The 16,448-nt window shown below is 29.0% G+C and overlaps 7 protein-coding genes across 7 annotated transcripts, besides 5 other annotated features; 2 read left to right on the top strand and 5 right to left on the bottom strand.

Moving 5' to 3' along the window:
* Window positions 1-311: 311 nt before the first annotated feature.
* Window positions 312-1,403, bottom strand: TVAGG3_0127760 (cyclin-dependent kinase inhibitor 2C-related family; the record flags this gene model as incomplete). The annotated part of the gene is made up of 1 exon (XM_001316933.1): window positions 312-1,403. The coding sequence occupies one exon, from the start codon at window positions 1,401-1,403 to the stop codon at window positions 312-314; it is 1,092 nt and encodes a 363-aa protein (XP_001316968.1).
* A 135-nt stretch (window positions 1,404-1,538) lies between these two features.
* Window positions 1,539-2,363, bottom strand: TVAGG3_0127750 (protein of unknown function (DUF3447); the record flags this gene model as incomplete). The annotated part of the gene is made up of 1 exon (XM_001316934.1): window positions 1,539-2,363. The coding sequence occupies one exon, from the start codon at window positions 2,361-2,363 to the stop codon at window positions 1,539-1,541; it is 825 nt and encodes a 274-aa protein (XP_001316969.1).
* A 1,221-nt stretch (window positions 2,364-3,584) lies between these two features.
* Window positions 3,585-4,952, top strand: TVAGG3_0127740 (dolichyl-phosphate-mannose-protein mannosyltransferase protein; the record flags this gene model as incomplete). The annotated part of the gene is made up of 1 exon (XM_001316935.1): window positions 3,585-4,952. One exon carries the CDS (start codon window positions 3,585-3,587, stop codon window positions 4,950-4,952), a length of 1,368 nt encoding a protein of 455 aa, XP_001316970.1.
* Window positions 4,953-5,001: 49 nt separating this feature from the next.
* Window positions 5,002-5,034: a mobile genetic element.
* Window positions 5,002-5,034: a terminal%2Cinverted (terminal inverted repeat of tvBac_53III transposon ID:TVAGG3_0127730).
* Window positions 5,035-5,182: 148 nt separating this feature from the next.
* Window positions 5,183-5,210: a mobile genetic element.
* Window positions 5,183-5,210: a terminal%2Cinverted (terminal inverted repeat of tvBac_53III transposon ID:TVAGG3_0127720).
* A 571-nt stretch (window positions 5,211-5,781) lies between these two features.
* TVAGG3_0127710 (SANT/myb-like telomere repeat binding factor-like DNA-binding domain-containing protein) lies at window positions 5,782-6,432 on the bottom strand (the record flags this gene model as incomplete). The annotated part of the gene is made up of 1 exon (XM_001316936.2): window positions 5,782-6,432. The coding sequence occupies one exon, from the start codon at window positions 6,430-6,432 to the stop codon at window positions 5,782-5,784; it is 651 nt and encodes a 216-aa protein (XP_001316971.1).
* A 159-nt stretch (window positions 6,433-6,591) lies between these two features.
* On the top strand, window positions 6,592-7,440 carry TVAGG3_0127700 (endoplasmic reticulum tubular network membrane organization; the record flags this gene model as incomplete). Its single annotated transcript, XM_001316937.2, has 1 exon — window positions 6,605-7,033. The coding sequence occupies one exon, from the start codon at window positions 6,605-6,607 to the stop codon at window positions 7,031-7,033; it is 429 nt and encodes a 142-aa protein (XP_001316972.1).
* Window positions 7,441-8,382: 942 nt separating this feature from the next.
* Window positions 8,383-8,412: a mobile genetic element.
* A 2,199-nt stretch (window positions 8,413-10,611) lies between these two features.
* On the bottom strand, window positions 10,612-11,235 carry TVAGG3_0127680 (protein ubiquitination; the record flags this gene model as incomplete). Its single annotated transcript, XM_001316938.1, has 1 exon — window positions 10,612-11,235. One exon carries the CDS (start codon window positions 11,233-11,235, stop codon window positions 10,612-10,614), a length of 624 nt encoding a protein of 207 aa, XP_001316973.1.
* Window positions 11,236-12,977: 1,742 nt separating this feature from the next.
* On the bottom strand, window positions 12,978-15,888 carry TVAGG3_0127670 (TAG-278-related family; the record flags this gene model as incomplete). The annotated part of the gene is made up of 1 exon (XM_001316939.1): window positions 12,981-15,797. The coding sequence occupies one exon, from the start codon at window positions 15,795-15,797 to the stop codon at window positions 12,981-12,983; it is 2,817 nt and encodes a 938-aa protein (XP_001316974.1).
* Window positions 15,889-16,448: the final 560 nt, after the last annotated feature.

Raw genomic sequence — 16,448 nt, 5'->3', positions numbered from 1 at the left:
ATTCATTCATGACTTTCTGGAACTTGTTCATATTGAGGTCAGAAATAAAGCACAGATTGGATGTAAAATAATCGCTTTTGGTTGCTTTTTACCCTAGGAGGAAAACTCAAGAAAAAAAATTAAGTATAATATTTACTATTTATTGATGCCTTTATTTTTTTCTAAAAACTTTACTTTCCCCTATTTTAGGAGACAAAATCACCTTTTTCCCGCCATTAGACCTTTTCCTCGTATCTTTATTTATATTTTTTTCGAAGAGAATCTTGTCAAAGAAGAATCCAGTTTTCCACCATGCGAACTAAGAAATTCAGCTATTTTTTATGTTTCGTATCAAGTGCATAATGAAGAGCAGTTTTTCTATATATATCTATTTGATTGATATCTGCACCATGTGAAATAAGAAGCTCAACTATTTCTCTATTATTTTTACATGTTGCAGAATGAAGAGCAGTTTTCAAATCTCCATCTTTTTCATTCATATTTGCACCATGTGAAATAAGAAGCTCAGCTATTTCTTTACAATTATTTTCTGCTGCATAATGAAGAGCAGTTTTCAAATCTCCATCTTTTTCATTCATATTTGCACCATGTGAAATAAGAAGCTCAGCTATTTCTTTACAATTATTTTCTGCTGCATAATGAAGATAGGTTCTTCCATTTCTATCTTTTTCATTGATATTTGCACCATTTGAAATAAGAAGTTCTGCGATTTCTTTATAATTTGTCGATATTGTAAGATGAAGAGCATTATATCCATATTGATCTGTTGCATTGATATTTGCACCACGTGAAATAAGAAGTTCTATCATTTCTTTATATTTTAACCCTATTGAAAGACAAAGGGCATTATATCCATATTGATCTGTTGCATTGATATTTGCACCATGTGAAATAAGAAACTCAACTAATTCCTTATTATTTTTGAATGCTGCATAATAAAGTGCAGTTCTTCCAAGCTGATCATTTTCATTGATATTTGCACCACGTGAAACTAGAAGTTCTATCATTTCTTTAAGATCATTTTTCTTTGCTACAAGATGAAGCGCAGTTTCCCCGTTTATATCTTTTGCATTGATATTTGCACCATGTGAAATAAGAAATTCCACAATTTCTTTACAATTATTTTCTGCCGCGTGATGAAGAGCGGTTTTCCCATATCTATCTTTTTCATTGATATTTATACCATGTGAAGTAAGAAGTTCTGCCATTTCTTTACGATTAATTTTTGCTGCATATTGAAAAAGAGTTTGTCCAATTCCATCTGTTTCATTGATATTTGAAACATGTGAAATAAGAAGTTCGAGCATTTCTTTACTATTATAATATATTGACTGATGTAGAACGGTATCTCCAAAATATTTCTCGTAGATATTTGCACCATGCGAAATAAGAAATTCAGTCATTGCTATATTATTATTAAATACTGCATTACAAAGAATATTTTCATCGATATTTCCGCCATGTGACAGAAAATGTTCCCAAAATGATGGAACATTGAACACTGTGGAATATTTAAAGCATTCGTTAATATCATTAGTTTAATCGAAATAAACTAAAAATGATTCAAGAATTTTGTAATCTTCGCAAAATTTTAAATTGATCTCTATATTATATTCATACATCAAGAATGTAACAAAATCAATGTTATGTGAAATAATTGCATACTTCATACATTCTTTATCTGGTGTTTGATATTTCAAACATTCACTCATGATCTCCGGATTTCCTCCTAAAAATGAAAATTTTAGACATGTTTTTGTTATTTCTGACTTGAAATCAGTTCTCAACAACTTGAAACAATCAACTGCTCCATAGTAACAACAGAATTCAAGTAATGTTAATCCATCAGAATAAATTGAATATAGTTTGCTTTTAAGTATTTGATTTTTATCAAATCCGTCTATTCCAATGAATTTTATGAATTTTTCTTTGTCATTGTACATAATTGCTCTGTAAATTGTATTTTCTGTAAGAAAATTGAGATTTTCTGATTCAATTTTTTCGAAATCAGCAGATTTTTTTAATTTAATTCCATATTCTTTATAAAACAGGAAGTTTGAAATATCTTCTACATTGAAGACATCTGTGACATTATAATCATCAGATATAAGTTTGGCAAGAGTTAAATATGATTTTGTATAGCGATTATTATACAGAATAATATCTAAAATATCTTTTATAATATTTCTGGGTGGATATTTCTTTGATTCGATCAATTCTGTTTTGATCATTTTGTAAATAGAGTCTAATTCTTCTTCTTTTTCCGTTTTCAGCTGATATAACGCGATATATGCATTGATGCAGTATTTATTTATACTTAGTAATTCACTGTATTTAGCATGTTGATTGTCTTGATCAGACATGCAAAAATTTAAAAGTCAAATATCTTTGAAATTCATTTGGAGAAAAAAAGCATCTGTTAAAAATGTGGAGAACAATGACCATAAAGATTTCTAAGAGAATTTTTCAAAATTTATTAAGCCTAACAAAAAATGAAATGATATAACACCAATAGTAAAATCCAATCTAATAACTTTTTAATCCAGAAGCTTATTACCACTCAAGATTTCAGTTATTCTCAAAATCGAGTCTTAAAATATATAAGCTGCTTGCCTTAATGTGTATCGCAATTGATCTTTAGTGGATGGAACAAATATATAACATGCTTTGTGATCCCATGATGTTTGACTTAAGTGATTTGGTATGCAACGCTATTACATCTCTTTACACTTATGCTAGGTATATTTTGGATTGCTCGAAGTCATCTCAACCGTCTATTATTGTTGCTCAAACTCTCTGCAGCTCAAATTTTATTAATTTGAATATTAATTATAAATCTTTGCTTTGTATTTTACTTTATGCAAAATTATATGTTAAATATGAATATATATTCCTACAAAGGAAAAGTAATTAACATTTTTAAATTACTCTAAAATTGATATTATCAAGTTAATTATGTATATTTTTAAAGATCATAACATATTTCTAGATCAAATGCGAACTATTCAATGAGTCCTTACATAGTATTACTGCACTTCATATAAATTATCGATATATTTGCTATCAATGAAGTTCTCCTATTTTGCAGTAATAGTATTAAATGATACATCTATAGTCTAATTTCCCATGATACTTAAGGGTCGCCTTTGCTTGCTGTTTTACGGGCGTGAATTATCAAAATTGTACTAATATTGTATGCAATTTTTCTACTTTGTATTAGATTTTTAGATAATCAGATATAGTCAGAATACTTTTATATAGGACAGTGATAGTATACACTATTAAGTCCCTGAGTCACAATTTCTTTGGAGGAGAAGTGAAATATTTTAGTATATTTGTTCCAACAGATCGTTAGAGCTCACTTCACTCACATCAATTTTTAGTTGAAGAGGCGGATATGGTATTATAATTGAATGTATGTAACTTTTTATTAAAATTTTTCGCAATTAACTATATATTTCACCTTTATTATACTATGTGCTTTTTATAGTTATACTATTCTATTGTATACTTTAGACTTGACCCCTTAAAGATCTTTTTATAAGCGTGAATTGATATATTTGAGAAATTGTCACTTTTCTGATATGAAATCGAATTCTTCATACCAATCATTCTTGGATTCGATTTCTGTTATTATTATATTATCAATTTCCCTTTTTGCAAGGATATGGAATCTGCAAACACCAGAAACAGTCGTTTTTGACGAACACAGATATGGTCAGTACATCAATTGCTACTGCAATGGTTCATTTTTCTTTGATACACAACCACCATTCGGAAAAATCATGCTTTACCAGCTTGCAAAATTCTATAAATACCAATGCGATTATGATTTTCAAAGAACTAACAGCAAAAAGCAACAGACATCAAGTTTCGTACCAATAAGATATGGAGTTTGCTTCATATCATCATTTTGTGCTCCAATTATCTTTTCTGTCCTTAGAATTTGCGGTGTTTCGAGATTACCTTCTTTTGTTACAGGTTTAATGATTGCGTTAGACTCGTCGTTAATCGTCGAAAGCAGATACATTATTCCTGATGGAATATTACTTACTTTGATCGCAATTCATTTATTCATGTTATCCGCTGGTTTCGAATCGTATACTCCCTTATTTTCAGGCTTAACCCTCGGCTTATGTATTTCCACAAAATTCACCGCGTTTGCATTGATTCCGTTTTCAATTTTCGTTGCATTAAAGAAATTACAACCATTTAACATGAAAGGCATCATTATTATGCTTGTTACGGCTTTTATAATCTTCGATCTGATTACTGTCCTTCATATGTCCTTTTTACCCGATTCTACAGATGATGTTGACGAATATCTTCCTGTTTCACTTCAGCAGCACTTATTTTTAGAGAGAGACCCAGGCAGATTCATTACAGATGCTATTTTCCTCAGTTTGAGGATGTTACGTGTTGGATTATCAAATAAAAGATTTGATCCTTACCAAAGTAATCCAATTTCATGGCCATTACTCACAGGAATATGGGTTCGTGGTTGGGATCGTTCCAACAACAGATTGATCGTATTAATGGGAAATCCTGTAGTTTATTATATTTCATTTGCATCTGTCATCATTTTAATGATCAGATTTAGAAAACTAACACGAAATGTTGCAAGTTATGCATGTGTTGGTTATATTCTGTCTTATCTCCCTTATTTTCTGACAAAAAGAACTTTGTTTTTGTCTGATTACCAAATTCCACTTATGTTTGCAATTATTTCGTTTGCTCCAACAATAGATAGAATTCTTTACTCTCAGAGAAGAAGGAATTTCATTTGTTTCATCATTATTTTACTTGTTTTCTTCACTTATAATTATTATTCGCCATTTATATATGGAACTTACCTTCCAAACCTCGAAAAACGCATTACTAACAGCGTTTGGGCAAAGGGATCAAAGAAGCATAGACAACTTCTCGATGACTTTTTAGGTCTTGATATGTAAATAAAAAAAATTATGTTTATTTTTCTTTTCCAAATAAAAATGACTTTTTTTAAGGATGCACTTACCACTTTCTGACTTTCTCTCAATTTTTTTGACACCCAAGTTTTATACCCCAATTTTCTAAGGTAAAAAGTTAATATTTTAGGTTGGGAAAAGTTATAAAAAATCATTATATCGTTCTTAATATCTATTTGTTATTGTAATAAAGATAATATGTTTCTATGAGAGCGTGTCAGAAAGTGGTAAGTACACCCTTAATTTCCGATATACTCTCATTGTATCAACATATCAAAGTAGAACAGCCATATGGGGTACACAGGAGTGATTTATAATAATTTTTTACTAAAGCTTGAGTGTCGAAAAGTGGAAAGTGCATCTAATATGATCAAATACCGCTTTATTTTCATAACAAAAAAAGTATAACATTCGTATTATGTATAATGATCTTTTTCCGTCAAAAGCTTGGCTTCGAAAAAGCAGAAAGAATGACAGAAAATTGTAAGCGCATCCTATAAATAACAACAAACAATTTTTATACAAAAATATCTAAGATGGTATTTTCAATTTGATCTCTGTCAAGCCAGCTAGATGATATTATCACTCCTTTACTATTTTACTCAATATTCTCTAGAAGGTTATATTTGTGTAATTAGAGAGTGCGGAATTTCCTTTGAAGAATTCTTCCTGCAATGAAAAATTATTTTGATTAAAAATTCTTCAATTGATGTACTTAAGATGGTATATACTTATATAGACCGGAACTCAACACTTTTTTTTGGTGATACTTTGATTCTTAATAAATTCTTATTTTTAAGGAATCAAAATTCAATTACTTGATCAGTCTGCACTCCTTGACAAAATTAAAAACAGTTGATGGGTCGGCCATGACTTTTTCCCATAATTGAATAATTCTTGTTTGCTCTTGTTGGTTTTCTAAAGCATGATATACAAAAGAAAGACTTCTATGAGGAATACGCTCTTCCATTTGCTTGTGAATTAAAATAATTTGCTCTTTCTCCTGCTTAGGTTTATTTTGTTCATTAATAAGGATAAATCTACTACCTTTTGTGAAATTTTGGTTCCTCTGAGCTTTTGAAGCTTCTATTCTTTCAAAAAGTTCTTTAATCTTAGGATTTGATGCTTTTTTCTGAAGATTCTTCCATTTATCCTTTAGATCAAATCGTATTCTAATGGGATTCATCGGATATTCTTTTAGAATCTGTGTCCAATACTTTTCAAATTTACGATATCCATTCAATAAAAATTCTTGTTCTTCTAGTGTCCATTTGACGGTGATTCTTCTAACTTTTTGAGTCTTATCGGATTTTTCTTCAACAGGTTGACCATTAAATTCAGAATAAAAATTAAAAGGTTGTTTCACTGCATCTTGATGAGATTTTAGTAGTGCATCGCATACAAATTGTAAAGGGAACTCATTTGCTTGAATTGATGCACGATTTACCACGGGAATTTGGGTCATCAAGAAAAAAGACAATCAAAAAATAGAAAATTTTAATCTTAATGGCTAATTCAACCAGACAATCACATATTTTGTTTATCATCGATATAAACTATCATTGTAATAAAATCGTCACTTTTTATTTCAAAAGTGGCGCTAAAATAAAAATTTGAATAGTTTATTTTTAATAAAAATGGAGTACGTAGCTGCTGCTCTTCATTACGCATCATCTCTCCTTGTCGTTTCCGTCAAGGTCGCATATCCAGGCTGGGCATCCTTTAAGGCCATCAAATCAAACGGAGGATGTGACGATACAACATGGCTTATTTACTGGATTGTCATAGCTATTTCTTCTTTCATTGAAGTTTACGTAGTCCCATTTGTTCACTTTGTCCCATTCTTCATGCTTCTCCGCCTTTGCTACTACGTTTGGCTCCAACTTCCAGTTTGCAACGGTTCCATCTTCCTTTACAAGAAGTTCTTCTTACCATTCTTCTCAAAGAACTCCGAATTCTTCGATAAGATCACAATTGAAGATACAGCTGACCTCCTTTCAACTATCACCCAAATTAAGGAAAATCTTAAGGCTAACTTTGCTGAAATCAAGGCATCACTCGATTAAGAATTTGCACAGATACCAAAAAATTCAATATTTGAATTTCAAACGAAATTTTACTAAGTTTTATTTAAGAATGCTGTTTAAATGATTAATTTTTGGTGCATCTAAACATTTTCTTCTTTTATTTAATATTTATTATATTCTATTTTTCATGAGAGGAACAAATAAAAAATTAAATTTGTTCCATATCTTTGTGTTGACTTGACAATCAAATAAAAAAGCTGAACAGGAAAATGGCATACAAGAACTTCTTATATAATTAAAACCACTGCCTGAGAACTTTCTGAGACTCTATTTGTCAGAAAATATACATTTGTAAACTTTCTGACGCGATAATTTTTTTTGGCCGTTCAAAGTTTTTGACATTGTGTGGTTTTTGTGTCAGAAAATACTCAAAAAATTAAATGTTTACTTTCGCTTTATGATTTTTAGAATTGTTATATTATGTACTATATATAGATCAACACTTATTTTTCACTTCAACTATAACGTGCTGCATTCAAATTTAGCCTTATTCATCGATAGCTCTAAGATACAGTCAACTTGTACTCTATGATGCTCGAGTTGTAAAGCTAGCATACTGATATTGAGAGCGGAAGCACTTCTAATTTTCCTCTCAAACGCACAATATTTTTAATACATTTCCCATATTAAGTGTGTAAAATGGAATGTTTATTCTTAAATCATGCCCAACTTTACTATATCTTGTTTCAATATAGAAGTGTGCAATTAGAAAATGAATTATTTGGTATTTGTAGCCCCATGATCAACTAAGAATTTGACAATTTCTGTTGAATTCTCTTTGATTGCAATACTAAGAGGGCATTCATTAATATTGAGAGAATTTCATAAAATGCTGATAAGTATGAAGAGAAAGATAATTCCATTAAACAAGAATAAATATGAAAAGAGAGAAAATTGAATATAACAATGATAAATATAATAAGAAAGGGAATTATATGAAAAGAAATAGAATTGTATAAAACAAAGATAAATATCAAGATAAAGAGAATTTCATATAACAATGATAAATATGTAAAAAAGGAGAACTCCATAAAACAATGATAGGTATGAAAAGAAATAGAATTGTATAAAAACTATGATAAATATAAAAAAGGAGAGAATTGTATAAAACAATGATATATATGAAAAGAAAGCAAATGTAATAAAACAATGATAAATATGAAAAGAGATAGAATGTCATAAGACGATGGTAAATATGAAAATAAAAGAGAATTTCATAATACAATGATGAATATAAAAAGAGAGAGAATTTTATAAGACAATGGTAAATATGAATAGATAGAGAATTGAATAAACCAATGGTAAATATGATAAGAAAGGGAATGTAAGAGTAGGTGACAAAAGTGCATACTCTTAAACAACCGTCGGATTTCCGGGTGAAATCGTGACACACTTTCGTCTTTCGTAGGCAGTGGTGGTTGTTACAAAAGGTAACTTCGAATGTAGCGTGAAATCTGCAAAAAAAATTCTGAAATTTGAATGGAGAACACAAAAATTGAATAGTTTACGTCAATAAAAAAGAGAAAAATGAAGCCAATGTGTCTCGAACCTAGGACTTAGAGCAGCAATCCCACTGTTTATCCCATTACACTACATGCATCTCTCACATCAGTGAATGAGATCAACTATATGATAACTTTTTTCCCATTATATTCTTGTGGAAAAGTGACAAATAGCAACTTTGACCCTCTCTCATTTTATAAGACAATGGTAAATATGAATAGATAGAGAATTGAATAAACCAATGGTAAATATGATAAGAAAGGGAATGTAATAAGACATTGATAAATATGATAAGAGCGAGAATTGTAATAAACAAAGATAAATAAGTTCCATGTTAACATCAGAACCATGTTCAACTAAGAATTTGACAATTTCTGTTGAATTCACTTTGATTGCAATACTAAGAGGGCATCCATTAATATTGAAAGAATTTCATAAAACAATGATTAATATGATAATAAAGAGAATTCCATAAGATAATAATAAACATGAAAATAAAGAGAATGAAATAAAATAATGGTAAATATGAAAAGAAAGGAAATGAAATAAAACAATGATAAATATGAGAAGAAAGCAAATATAATAAAATAATGGAAAATATGATAAGAAAGAGAATTGCATAAAACAATGATAAATACTGAAAGAATGAGAATTTGATAAACCTATGCTAAATATGAAAAGAAAGAGAATTTTATAAAATAATGATATATATGAAAGGAATTAGAATTGTATAAACCAATAATAAATATGAATAGAAAAAGAACTCCATAAAACAATGATAAATATGAAAAGTTAGAGAATTTCATAAAACAATTATGAATATGAAAATAAAGAGAATTTTATAAAACAATGATAAATATGAAAAGAAATATAATTATATAAAACAATGATGGATATGAAAAGAAATAGAATTGTCTAAACAAATGATAAATATGAAAAGAGAGAGAATTGTATAAAACAATGATAAATATGAAAAGAAAGGGAATTATATAAAATGCTGACAAATATAAAAAGAAGGAGAATTGTATAAAACAAGGATAAATATGATTAGAAATAGTATTGTATAAAGCATTGATAGATATGATAAGAAAGAGAATTATATAAAACATTGATAAATATAAAAAGAAAGAGAATAAATTTCATATTAACATCAGAACCATGTTCAACTAAGAATTTGACAATTTCTGCGGAATTCGCTTTGGCTGCAATACTGAGAGCGCTTTCATTAACATTAAGAGAATTTCGTGAAACAATGATAAATATGAAAATAAAGAGAATGAAATAAAACAATGATTAACATGAAAATAAAAAGAATGAAATAAAATAATGAAAAATATGATAAGAAATATAATTTCATAAAACAATTATAAATATAATAAGAAAGAAAATGTTATAAAATAATGATAAATATGAAAATAAAGAGAATTTCATGAAACAATGATAAACATGAAAAGAGAGAGAATTGTATTAAGCATTGGTAAATATGAAAAGAAAGAGAAATTTGTAGAATAATGATAAATATGAAAAGAAATAGAATTATATAAAACAATGATAGATATGAAAACAAATATAATGCGATAAAACATTGATAAATATGAAAAGAAAGAGAGTAACTTTCGCGTTAACATTTGCACCATGATCAACTAAGAATTTGACAATTTCTATTGAATTAATTTTGCTTGCATTACTGAGAGGGTTTTCATCAACATTGATTGAATTTCATAAAACAATGATAAATATGATAAGAAAGAGAATTCCATAAAACAAGAATAAACATGAAAATAAAGAGAATGAGATAAAACAATGATAAATATAATATGAAAGAAAATGTTATAAAATAATGATAAATAAGAAAAGAGAAATAATATAACTTCTGTTGATATTTCCTCCATTAGAAAGTAAATAAGATGCAACATCATAATTTCCGAAATGCATACTTTCTGCTATTGAATCAGGAGTTTGTCCATAATTCGTTTTAAGGTACTCAGCAATTTCATAGTTTCGATAATCCAATGCTGTATTAATCATGCCATCAAATGATTTACCTTCTTCTATCATTTGCATAAAAATGTTTTTTTTCCGCCTTGAACAGCATATTCTTCGGAGTAATTAGTGTATTTAGCTCCTAAATTTTTCAAGTAATTGAAACACAATTCTGATCCATATATAATTGCATAATCCATTGGTGTGGTTTCATAAATTTTCTGATTAATATCAAGGTTTGAGAATTTAGATTTAAGTTCATCAACTTTATCCCATACAATATAATATAAAGGAGATTCTGTTGAATACAAATTGAAAACATCTTCTTCTGTCATTTTAGGTTCGAAATTTTCAAATTTGAAACCTTTATAATGCAAAAGCGTTGCTAACCTAATATTTTCCGGTTTGACGATGTATGAAAATTCGTTTGATACCAATTGGTAAAGTTCTGTAAATATTTTAATATCTTTAACACGCATTTGTGAAAAAGTATCAATCAAATAAGTTGCCATTTGGATAGGTATTTTGTTATTTGTAATTAATTCTATAATTTGTGAAGATATTTGAATAATATTCTCGGAATTGACACTCCATATAATTTTTGATGCTTGACTAGGGTATTCAAATACTTCAAGTGGTTTAACGTCACTAAAACCACATCCAGTTTCATTTTTGGATTGCTCAGAACTTGACATTCTCTGAAAAAATTCGGATCCAAGGTGTCACTTTTAGATAAAAAGAATTCTAATACCAATCAATTTGTATCGTCATTCAACTTACATTTTTTGGAAAGTTTATGCGTTGTTGAAACAATTTCATACTTTTCATTCAGTTTACATTTTGTGGGAAGTCTATGCTTTGTTTGAAATCTGATTTTTTAAAAAATCGAATACAGAAATATTTATCATTGCTTGAAATAGAGATATTTGAGAGCCAAATCCGCATTTATTCATACTTTTGTACATACTTTGAATATCAAATTAAATCAATTCTGAATTCTTTAGCATCAAAAAGTATTTTATGCCCCTATACAAGATAGGCAATATTCACATACCTTAGTAGGTCTAAACTTAGTGTTTTAACATATGAGCTTGAGCTTTTTAATTCAAAGGTATAAAACTGTTATTCTTCCTTTGAGAAACATTTTAAAATTTAAAATATGTTTATTCTTGACAATGATTTGTCTAAAACAACGAAATAACAATAAAAGGTATTAAATTTTGAATTGAAAAACATGATTGCACACGACATGTCATCGGCTTTCGAGATGAATACACATAAATTAACGATGATGCATTAATTGATTCTCCATCGAACGCCATCGGATCAATTGAAATTTCTTTTTGCCGATAATTTCTAATCGCAGTCATAAATTCAATAGAATTGGCATTTGAAAAAGCATTAGCCAAAATTGACTTAACAGTGTCTGGAAATATCAAATGTTTCACAAATATTATGTATGTGAATGAAAAATATGAAATCGTTTCTAAACCAGAAGGTATGACATACTCTGTAACGTTCTTCTTAGCAGGAAAATGTCTTAAAGTTTTCATATTTTTAGTATAAAGAACACCATCAACAGAAGCAAAATATTGGTTTTCTGGATCAACAGCAATCTCTTCCAATTCTTGTAATCGATCAAATGGATTCCATGTATTTATTAAACTTACATTTTTTGGAATAAATATTTTTTTGATTGGACATATACCAAATGCTTCATCATAAATCGATGTTAATGACGTAGGAAACACGATATTTTCGAGTTTTGTGAATTTATAAAAACAATATTGCGGAATTATTTGGAATCCTTCAGAGATAGTAAAATTAACATATTCAGAAGGAGCTAGATGAGAAGGAATACCAACAGTGACGTTGTCTTTAAACTCTAATATATAACTCTTTGTCGTTATGTCATTGAATTTCTTTTCAAGAAATTGAAAAAATACGAATCAAAATCTCAATTTTTTCTTCATTGTTTGTCTCTTCATATATAAAGACACACACACACACACACACTCTCTATTTGATAGGCCGTCATTACTGAGATTTTGGAAGGGCAATATGTTGAGGAGGATCCAATATTAAAACCGAAGCTAACCAGTTTTATATTTTATATACCATACTAATTTATGTTTCAATATCATTAACATCTTTACTATGGATGAAGTTATGAGCATTCAAATATAGAACTACTTTAAAGTTTTGTCGCCTTGACATCCAAATTCAATATTAGTTATCCATTGCATTAACGTTTTAAAGCTCTTTTTCTATATTTCGGGTTTTAAAATATGAATTATGAATTAAAATTCAATGTTTTTCATTAAAAGGATCAAACATATAGCAAATAGTACCTAGTGATGATTTTTATATCATTGAATTTTTATATCATTATACAACATTTTTTTATAATTATCAAACAAACATAAAAAATTAAGATTTATTAACAAACATCATTTGGTGGCGGGAGTGGTGGTAGCACCATTATATTATTTCTTGAAACAAGTGGTTCTGTTCTTGAAAATCTTTGATTATAATGTTCATTTCTGAGAAGAAGACAATCTCTGTAATTAAGCATTACTCTTCCAAGATGAATTAAGTTGTTCGTAACTTCATCAAGTTTTTCTTGCAATGTATCAATAACTACTTGTTCTTCTGCTCTCGGAGGCCTTGTTTCGACTTCAGATTTGAAAGCATCTATCTTTGTATTAGCAGCAGCCACCATATGCTGTATTTCATTAATAGATGCTTCTCTTCGACCTTTTAATTCTTCAATTTCTTGAGCCCATTGACTGCAAAGCCTTTCTGTTCGCGCTTCTAAGTGTTCCTTACGACGCTGAACAGTTTGTTGGAGTTGTATTGGATCATCAACGTGAAGAGTTTTTTCAAGTTGTAATTTAGCTCCAATTTTCTCAATTTGGTTATGCAATTCGTTCTTTCTTTTCTCATTCCTCTCTAAAAGTCTTTGCTCCAATGATTTTACAGCTTCTTCAACGTCTTGCCGCATTTTTGATCTCCGACCAAGTTCTACCGTGAATTTTTCTTTAATACCTTTATAAGTCTCTTCCCATTCTTGGTCTTCTGCTGTATTTGCTGCGTAATTAGCTTTCTTTGCTGCTTGAATTTCGTCCAAAATTTCGTTTTTTTCTTGGTTAAAAGCATTTTCTTTCTCTTGGATGATTCTATCTGATTCTTTCCTTGCTTTTGAAAGTTTGTGCTGAAGCTCATCAATCTCAGGATCTCCAGATGAATTTGATCTCTTGAGAAAAGCCTTTTTAGTGGCTTTAAGAAGAGCTTCTAGTTTCTTATATTCGATATCTAACTCAGAAAGAAGCTTATTCCATCTTAACCTTAATTTATCTGATTTTTGATTGAAATCTTTTGTACATTTGCATTTTACAAGGCGATCTACGTGATCTTTATTCTCTATATCCAATTCTGATTCAAATTCTCTTATTAAAACAGCTCTTTCTGACTTAATTTTATCTTTAAGAATTGAAACTTGGTTGTGGAGCTCTTCTAGCTCTGGATTCTCATCGATACAACTCTGGTATCCTTGTGGCATATTAATTGAATCATATTCTGTATTTAAATTCTTGAATTCCTCAATTTCAAGATTAAATCTCGAAGAAGAACGAGAAGATGCCAAAGAAATTGATTCGGGTTGATCAGATGTACTAATATTGTTTATAAACTTCTCTATTTCTTCATCAAAACAGTCTTGAAGAACAGAAATTGATCCTTCACAATCTTCCTTTTGAATTTTCTCTTCTTCTTTGAATTGTTTCATCAGTTGTTCTTTTTCTTGGTCTAACGATTTTTGTAAATCCGAAATTTCCTTTTTGAACGAAATTTTGTTTGATCTGAGCATTTCATTATGTTTATTCTGCATACTGAGCAAATCTTCTTGAAGTTTAGCTAAGTTCCTTGCAGCTTCCGGTATTTGAGAGTTAGTTAATTTAATTGCATCAAATTTACTCGAAATTGCTGCAGATTGAGCTTGGTAATCAACAATTTCTTGTTCTACTTCTTGGCTATGCTTCACAACCATTTTGTGTTCAACAGTTTCATCATAACTCTTGTTATTTTTGTTTGTGAACTGACATAATTCAATTTCAAGTTCATTTTTCTTATTATTAAAAGAATCAACAGCATCTCTATATGATTTTTCGGAATCTCTTTCTTCTTTTTCTATTTCTACTTTTCTTATTTCAATTTCTTGGTTATGTCGCTCAATTATGTCATTATAACTAGTTTCATTGGATTCATTTGATGAATTCAATCTTTGTTGGGCATCTTCTTGATCCTGCTTATGGTTTTTCGTGTTTTCTTCAAGTTCTGACTTTAATTTTGAAATTTCATTTTCTAAATTTTTCATTTCTTCATCATGGTTATTAATAACACCTTGTTTCTGTGAAGAAAATACTATTTTAACATTATCCAACTCTTGTTGAGTGCTTGCAAGCGAATTCTCGTTTGAATTTGATACAAATTTTATTTCTGATATTAATCCTTTCATTTTATCTCTGTAGGATTGTATATTACTTTCTGCTATTACTTGCATGTTCTTTACTTTCTGAGACATCTGAGAAATGAACTTTTTATTCTCCAAATTTTCTTTTTTAAGTTGTCTGATTAATGCTGTTGTTCTTGAGTCACCGATTGCAGTTTGCGGTCTATCACGTTCATTTTGGAAAGAGTTTTCCATCTTCGCAATTCGTTTTGAACTTTCTTTTTCTTCATTTTGTATTTTTTGATTTATTTCTTGATCAACTTTCTTTAAAGCAAGCTCATGATCTTTCTTAGACTTCTCTAATGCATTTTGCAGATCTTGATTGAATGATTGAACTTTATTCATAAAAATATCATTTTCTGCTGTAAAATTTTGAATTATTGAAGGGAGTAATTTGCGTAAACCATCAACTGCTGTGGCAATATCTCCTAATCTGTTATTTGTATGGTCTTCTACCGATTGAGTTTCGTTTTTAAAATTCTTTATTAGTTGTTCTGCTTTGTTTTTGTACGTTTCTCCTTGATTATCTGGTTTGCTATCGGAAATTTTATCATATTCTTTTTGTATTTTTGTAATCTTCTCTGTATATTCTTGATTAATTTTTTCAGCCGTTTTATCCATCCATGATTTTAAAAATTTGTTCTGCATTTTCCGTTCTTCAAGGTTAGCAAGGTATCCTTGGATGACTTTGTCAAGTTGTGCTAGCTTTTTTGAAAAATTATGCTGTATACAAACTTCATCAATCATCCAAAAATAACGAGATTTTGAAATTCATGTTAACTGGAGGAAATGATTCTGCTTTTTATGAGTATTTGTTTTTTCTTAAAATTAAAGTTATCTGCCATGACGAACCCAAAATTTTCAAAATCAAAAGAAATCTGAAAAGCTCCTATATTTACGGGATGAAATATATACATGATGGGCTATCTTATTATGAATAAACAATGTTTCAAAATTCATTCCTGAAGGCGTATGAAGTTGATTTATTTTTTCTTTGTAAACTTCAGAATTTCAATGAAGCCCTATTTGTATATAATATACTTTAACATGAAGTAACTTTGATGTAAAGTGACCTTGTGATTGAAGAGATGCAGCAATATACTAAGCAATGGTGATGAAAATGAAGCTTTATTTGCTTTGTAATATGCTAGACTGAACCACTTTTCATGACAGTCCAAAAAATAAAAATTCTTATGGTTTCAAAATTTGTTCTTGAAATTAAGTGTTAATATCAATATATCTATCCCAATCAAAAAAAATGGTTTTCAGAATCAAAATTGCATAATTTCATATCTTTGAATAATTAAGATCTGTAACTCAAATTATGCAATAAAAAAGATTGATGATGTATATAATCAAGAGTTTATATTTTCCAAAATTCTATGATAGAATGTGACT

This window comes from Trichomonas vaginalis, chromosome IV (assembly GCF_026262505.1).
Source record: "Trichomonas vaginalis G3 chromosome IV, whole genome shotgun sequence".
NCBI lineage: Eukaryota > Parabasalia > Trichomonadida > Trichomonadidae > Trichomonas > Trichomonas vaginalis.
This window is presented reverse-complemented; position numbering and strand designations above follow the sequence as displayed.